Source organism: Gymnodraco acuticeps, unplaced genomic scaffold, assembly GCF_902827175.1.
Source record: "Gymnodraco acuticeps unplaced genomic scaffold, fGymAcu1.1, whole genome shotgun sequence".
NCBI lineage: Eukaryota > Metazoa > Chordata > Actinopteri > Perciformes > Bathydraconidae > Gymnodraco > Gymnodraco acuticeps.
Genome location: NW_022991766.1, coordinates 139,330 through 146,616, shown reverse-complemented (window position 1 = coordinate 146,616; position 7,287 = coordinate 139,330). Strand labels below are relative to the sequence as shown.

At 38.2% G+C, this 7,287-nt stretch overlaps 1 protein-coding gene across 1 annotated transcript; it reads right to left on the bottom strand.

Annotated features, from left to right (window-relative positions):
• Window positions 1-2,055: 2,055 nt before the first annotated feature.
• cetn4 (centrin 4) lies at window positions 2,056-7,266 on the bottom strand. Its single transcript, XM_034199403.1, has 5 exons — window positions 7,162-7,266; window positions 6,265-6,420; window positions 4,581-4,709; window positions 4,247-4,384; window positions 2,056-2,258 (listed from the first exon to the last, which is right to left on the bottom strand). The coding sequence occupies exons 1-5, from the start codon at window positions 7,162-7,164 to the stop codon at window positions 2,169-2,171; spliced, it is 516 nt and encodes a 171-aa protein (XP_034055294.1). The 5' UTR covers window positions 7,165-7,266; the 3' UTR covers window positions 2,056-2,168.
• Window positions 7,267-7,287: the final 21 nt, after the last annotated feature.

Below are 7,287 nucleotides of genomic sequence, written 5' to 3'. Positions count from 1 at the left end.
AGCGACCTTGGGTCCCTTGAAAGGCGCTATATAAATCCAAGCTATTATTATTATAGTGACATCACTATGGAACAGCTGCACTTCTATTGGCTAGCTCTGCAACACATTGTACGTGATAGGCTAAGGGGCTCAATCACACTTCTATCGGCTAGCTAGCTGCTCCTAGTTCTAGACTCCTGGTACTAGGATGGGTTAAAAGCAGAGGACACATTTCACTGTGTGCTCTGCATGTGAGACCATTAAAGAGGGTCTCATCCCTCCCAATTCTATTCTTCTAAATCCTAGCGCTCCAACACATACGTGATAGGCTAAGGGGCGGGACATCTCTAAGAGGTTGAGTAACTTTATCTTTAAAAATTGTCTTTGTTTTCCCCGATATCAACATGAATGAAAAGGGCCCTATTCTGCTTTTTGGGGTTTTCCCTATTTCACTGAAGTATTTTATATTAGGGTTTTATATTAGGGTCTGCAAAGGCTAACATCCCAAAAGTGAGTTTCTCTCCCCCCCCCCCCCCCCTGCCTGAAATGCCTCTATTGGAGAGTGACATCACTATGTAACAATCACACTTCTATTGGCTAGCGCTCCAACACATTGTACGTGAAAGGCTAAGGGGCGGGACAATTGTTGACCAATCACAACAGAGCCGGCCAGCTAACCAATCAGAGCCTCTGGTTTCAGACAGAAGGTGAAAACAGAACAAATAAAGAGCTTGTTGAACATGGAGACATGTCACAGTAGAGGCACCACACACACATATGAACCTGAAAATGAGCAGAATAGGACCCCTTTAAATACAGTTAGGGTTGCATCATCATAATTCGTTACGGTGCATATTTGTATTTGTTTGTGTCCACTCTGAGTTTCAGCTCTTTCTGTTTCACCTGCTGTACTTTGAACTCTCGGAAGGTGGATGGCTCTGAGTCAGAGAGGCTAACATAAAATGAGTTTTGGAAATACTGGACTTTTGATTTGGCTCATCTCAAGCAATATTAAGTCTCAGCTCGTCAGATGAAAAATATAAGGAATCCATATAAACCCGAAGACTTTGCGAGTCTTGCATGCTCAGATATATCTCTAAGTAGGGAGGATTTGAGAAACAAGTTATTTTGGAAATCTACAATGCTTGCATTTTTATTTGTTTTTCGGAATATATATAAAAAAACACTTTAGCCAACGCTTTTCATATTTTCCACTCGATGTTCTTCCACTTTAAAAAAACAGTTGTCAGAACTTTCATAATCAGTGGAAAGCATCCTCAAAATAATAGACAGCCGTCAGACGGAAAAACACGTCACTACAATATCCTGTTTATTTACAAAAGTATGGTGTTTGCAGTATCGCTGTATAGGAGTGATCAGAATACTTCATTTATCCTGAAGGGGGGTATTGGGTTTTATTAAGGTTGCTCCATTCCAGAATAAAAGAAAAGAAACAATATGCATATAAACATGATAAATTAAAAGCAAAAAGGTGCAAAACAACTAATAAAATGGAATTAGAATATGTATATAAACATAGGAGTTTAGAGTTAACACAACTAAAGTCTGTCTTAACAAAGACTAAATCAATATTTAATGTCAAATAATATGTCAAAATGTGCATGATAAAATACACAGTGGTGAATTCGAGTTAGATATTGCAGCCTAACTCTTGTCTGTATTGCTCGGTTTAAAAGAGAGCCAGCGTATTCACTCAAAGCAAATAAAGTACAAGTCTTCTTCTGTAGATTATAATTATCAGCAGGAGCGCTTTCCTATAACGCGATCACATTAGAGACTTTGTTCAGTAACAGAACAACTGAAGTGAGAGTGACTTTAGTTAGAGTTACTCATCCCAAGTCTAGTTTGTCATTTCTGTCTACAGTAAAATAATCGAAGCTAGTCGACACAAGCTGAGTCACACAACTTTCACTGTCTGTTCCCCGAGGTCTGTCTGTCTGTAAATGCAGACAATATGAATCTGAGGGAGGTTCAATTTAAACACAACACTGACGAAATGAACATTATGAAATACATTTGATTGTCTTGCATTGTAGAAAAAGCTGTGCAAAGATACAGTATGTTAAAATATTTATTCACAAACTACACAAATCTGTCCCGATAAAAAGAGCTTCTGTAAAAAGTGTTTTAGACTCAAAAGTGAATCTCAGAGGAAGGCCGTAAGACGCTCAGTAAAGATTGGTCTTCTTCATTATCTTCATGAAATCCATCTCGTTGATCTCACCGTCACCATCCTGGTCTGCCTCGTCGATCATTTCCTAAAAAGGAAGAAATAAAGTCTGAAAAGGTACGCTTGATGCATCACATGACGGAGCGAGCACTCACTGCGACTGACAGTGTGACCTCTCAGTCTCAGAGCCCACGCTCCTCAGAAATAGCCTAAAGCTGCTATTTTGATATAACGTGTGAGAACAGAAGGGGAACTACGTCTTAGCTGTAAAGATCTGTGTGATGTAAAGCTAATGAATGAAAGTGAAGAGGAACGTTATGCAGTGAAATCAGCTCTTACTTCGTGATACATCCTATAGAGAGGCGGGGGGGGACCTCCAAGGGACCTTATTTCGTTTGAATTGTGCCACTCATATGATGTTTGTCAATTTAAAAGATAATTTTGCAAGTCAAATAAATAGAAATGTGAAGTAACACTTGTTTTGTGTATTCAAAGAGGTGAAAATCACTCCAAGTCTGGGCACGTTGAGAGCTGTACATACACACAAGGGGAGTTAGTCGGTTCCGTAAGAGCCAGCATGCGGGACCCGGATTTGTAGTCTTTCTAGTTGCGTATTTTCCATAATTTTATATTTCAACAGTTTTACGACAAACTGACTTTTTTTGACATGGAAATAATTTTTTAAGATCGACAAACATCATATGTGTAATTCGTGGCACAATTCAAACGGGATCGAAAGATACGTTTTCTCTCCCCATTGACTTCAATACATACTTTTTCCAAAATAAGGTCCCGTGGGCCGGAAGTAGATGGGCGGGACTTCGCCTCTCTATACATTTAGTGCTTTAAGGCAGAGTTTTGATTAGGAGGCTCCAGCTTAGTAAAGGGAAGGGAAACTCATTCATTAGTTGTAACGTATTGAATTGATTTATTTAAAACTAGGGACAGTGTGTACATTAATCAACATGTACAAGTACTCGAATTAGCCAAAAGGCTAGATTTCACCGATAGTCCCTTTGCCAGATGGTGATAGGCATCCTAAAAGCAAGAATTAAAATACCACAACATTGTTATACCAAAAAAAAAAAAAAATAGGCGACATCACTGAATACAGATAAGAGGAAGTCATGATAATAAATAAAACATTCACACTACGCACTCATACTAACACCTACACCCACACATCAGTGCTGACACTTGATTATTAATGAGCCACTTTTTAACACTGCTTGAATGTGTAGTAGGATGAGGACTCTCTTATTGGTTGTGGTATTGAATTCCATTGATGGGATGCGTGGAATGAAAAGACAGCCTGACTAAATGCACTTTTCCTAAATGGGATGGTGCGGTCTCCCCTAGCCGCACCTCTAGTAGTCCTGGTTGAGGTGGGCTTTAGGCTGATGAAGCCAGCCAGAGGAGGAGGAGCCAACCCACGAGTGAGCAGACATTTTTGTAAACTATGAGATTTTCCCAGATGAACAGAGTATACTTTTTTAACAATGTGACAATGATGATACCGAATGGCTTTTTGTCTAGTGTTTTGAGTGCTTGTTTGCAGAGTGTGCATTAGACCAGCTGATCAGACAGTAGTTGATGTGGGAGAGGACCATCGAGTGAAGGTATAGCTTAGCTGCTGCGGTTAATAGGAAGTTTCTAATGTATCTGAAATGTGACGTGAGAATTGCAAAACAAACTATTAATACAAATATAATATAAATATAAATATAATATAATATGCAGGAATCCTGAAGTCAAATGTAATACCTTTCAAGACCTTTTTTAAGACCCTTTCCTTACATTTTAAGACCTCATTGCCACTTGGAGTTTTAACCGGTTACCTTGGCGACACACTTTAACTAAATGTAATACCTTGGAAAATGCCGTTTAATACTTTTTAAGACCCCGCGGACACCCTGACAAAGGTTATAACTTACTTAAATACATACAAACCTAACTGTCTAAAGAAAGAAAGAAGGGCTTTGAGTGCTTCAGTACAACACATCTTCTTGAAGGGGCATGTTTATGTGGATTGACTACCAAAAACATTATACATAGTAAAAAATAAAAATACAATACCTGTAATTCCTCATCTGTGAGGTTTTCACCCAGCTCTTTGGCAACTCTCTTGAGATTTTTGAATGAGATTTTTCCTGTGCCGTCGTCGTCAAACAGCCGGAAAGCCTTCAAAATTTCTTCTTTGGAGTCTTTTTCATTCTATTATCATGAAAACATAATGGTGATTAATATTTTACAGCGTCGATTCAAGCCGTTTCCCATTTACTGGAACTGGCAACCAAATGTCATCAAAACAACACCTATTAATAACTTTTTTGAAATCTAGACACTTGTTATGACACATTTTCATTTCTAAGAATGTTCCCAGGATATTAGGCAGGTGTGTTACACTCACCATTTTTACTGTCATCATAGTGAGAAAGTCATTGAAGTCAATTGTTCCAGAGCCCTCTTTATCAATGTCTGCGATCATGGTCTTGATCTCTTCTTTCTTTGGTTCAAAGCCCAGCGCTCTCATGGCAACCTGTGGAACAGAAACAGGGGAAATCTGAGGCGGCCGTGTCCCCATTATCAGGGGATTTGTTCATCAACACGTACGCTTTCTGCCGGTGGTAGATAGTAACAAAGTGCATCTACTCCTCAAGTACTGTACTTAAAGGTGGGGTAGGTAATTCACTTCAGAAACTCTTTGTTATATTCTAGGGATGGGAATTTGAAGGCAAATGTATATTCGACCCCCCAAAAAAACGGTTAACCGAAATGTACATATCCTATAAAAAAAAAAAAATGGGGGAAACATTTTTACAAAAAAATAAATAAATACATGTTCAAATAAGTATAGAAACCAAGTCCAATTTGTCAAATGTATTTAACTGGTGATCACAGTTGACAGCTATAGGCCTACAGCTTTCATGCTTAAAACATAACTTGGTTTTCTGATGGATTTGAACATAAACGTGAGTGAAGTATAACCGGACGAGAGAGAGAGACCAGCACCTGCAGCTCTGCCCGCTGTGAGGGACCGGTGAGCGGAGCAAAACACACCTTTAGACCCAACACATTTAGCTATGGCACTGTCGTATACATTGAATTATTCCATTTGATCATATGTAATCAACTTAGGCACCCCTCCCAAAAAAATAAAAATTACAATAAACATATTCATAACTCATTCTCATATTTGAATACCTGAATAATTTCGAATATTCAAATATTCGATTAATTGTTCCCATCTCTATTATATTCCATGGAATGCTCTTAACATCCCGATAGCAATAAATACATTAAACAATGTCATCTGTGGAAGCCGTGGCGCTGTAAAAAGCACGACCAATCATCTGAGCCGGGCCGGCTAAAGTAACTGGATGGCCTACCTGCCTGTCAGCCTTCCATCTGGGCACAAACTCATCTCGTGCCCTCATTGGTCATGTGCGTGTTCGTGTGTGTTGGAGGAGGGGCTCTGTGAGGAAGTCTGAAGGAAGGGGCAGATTTTTTCCAGCTGCGTACTTTCAAATTCTAGCACACTCGAGCGGGTTTCTCCATTCTTACCTACCCTACCTTTAAGTAAAACATGTAAGTATTTTCACATTATGCAACTCTACTATATTTTGTAAATCAATGTTGTACTTTTTACTCTACGACATTATTTTACAGTTTTAGTTACCTATTACTTTGCAGCTTAAGAACAGTAGTATTATTACAAAATACATACATTATTATATAATATCATAGGTTAAGCTACCCTGTAGTATATGAAGTAATTCAAATAACCGCGACACAAGTGCAACATTGAAGTGGTGAAAACATTAATGCAATAATTATAATAGAATAGCTCAAATATAAGTGGCTTAAAGGGCCCATTCTGCAAAATGTGTACTCTTACTTTTGGTACTTAAAGTATATTTTGATGCCAATACTTTTGTACTTTTAAGTACAATTTTGAATGTAGGACTTTTACTTCTAATTGAGTTTTTTAACACTGTAGCATTGCTACTTATAGTTAAGTTAATAATCCTAGTTCTTCTATCTCTGCATCCAGACATACACGTCCTGCCATCTCCATTAGACCAGGAACCCACCTTCAGCTCTTTCACATCTATTGTTCCAGTGCCATCTGTGTCGAAGAGGTCGAAAGCTTCTTTAATTTCTTGCTTTTGCTCCTCGTTCAGTTCCATTTTGGGAACTGCCTTTTTCCGTGGACCAGACGAAGAGGTTGGTTTTCGGTAACTTGAAGCCTAAGAAGAAAAAACACACATTGAGAGGTGGTTGCTTCTTTGTATAAGATAGTAACTAGTTGTGTAAAGTTTACTCAAGTGCTGTTCTTACAGTAAAGTAAGTTGTATGTTACTTTGTACTTCGAATCTACTACAATTCAAAGGCAAATATTGTACTTTTACTCCACTACATTAACGTAGTACTTTTAGTTACTTTGCTTTTATAATAATAAAAAAGCATAATCAAATACAACTTTAGTTAGTAGAAATTCACAAGCTACCCTGCAGAAAATAAATACATAACACATGATTTCCACCTTCACCAGCTAGATACACACATTAACACATCAATAATTATAATCAACACATATAATATGATTCTGAAATGGACCAATCTGCTAAATGAGTACTTTTTGGTACCAACTGTATTTTGATGCCAACACTTTTGTACTTTTACTTGAGTGACATTGATTGCAGGACTTTTACTTGTAACAGAGTATTCCCACACTTCTACTTTTGCTCAAGTACAAGATCTGAGTACCTCTTCCACCACTGATAGTAACTAATTCTGCAGGAGCAGCAGAAAGAGCCCTAAGTAGTGTGTGTTGCTATCATGCTAGTTAGCTAACTTTAGCTTCCATGAGGCTAACCAACAAACACGGTTGAACGGCTTTATATCACTGTCTGTCAGCATTTCAGGGTAACTCCCGACATTTTCTGAAAATTAAATACATTGTACCAAACATGTATATGAAAACATACCATTTAAATGAATGTTTCAGCCGGGAAAGTCGAAAAAGTTGTGTATGATAACCGGATGTCAACAAAGCAGGCACGCAGCAACGGTCTTATGTTGAATGACATGTGAGATAGCCAATAGAAACCATT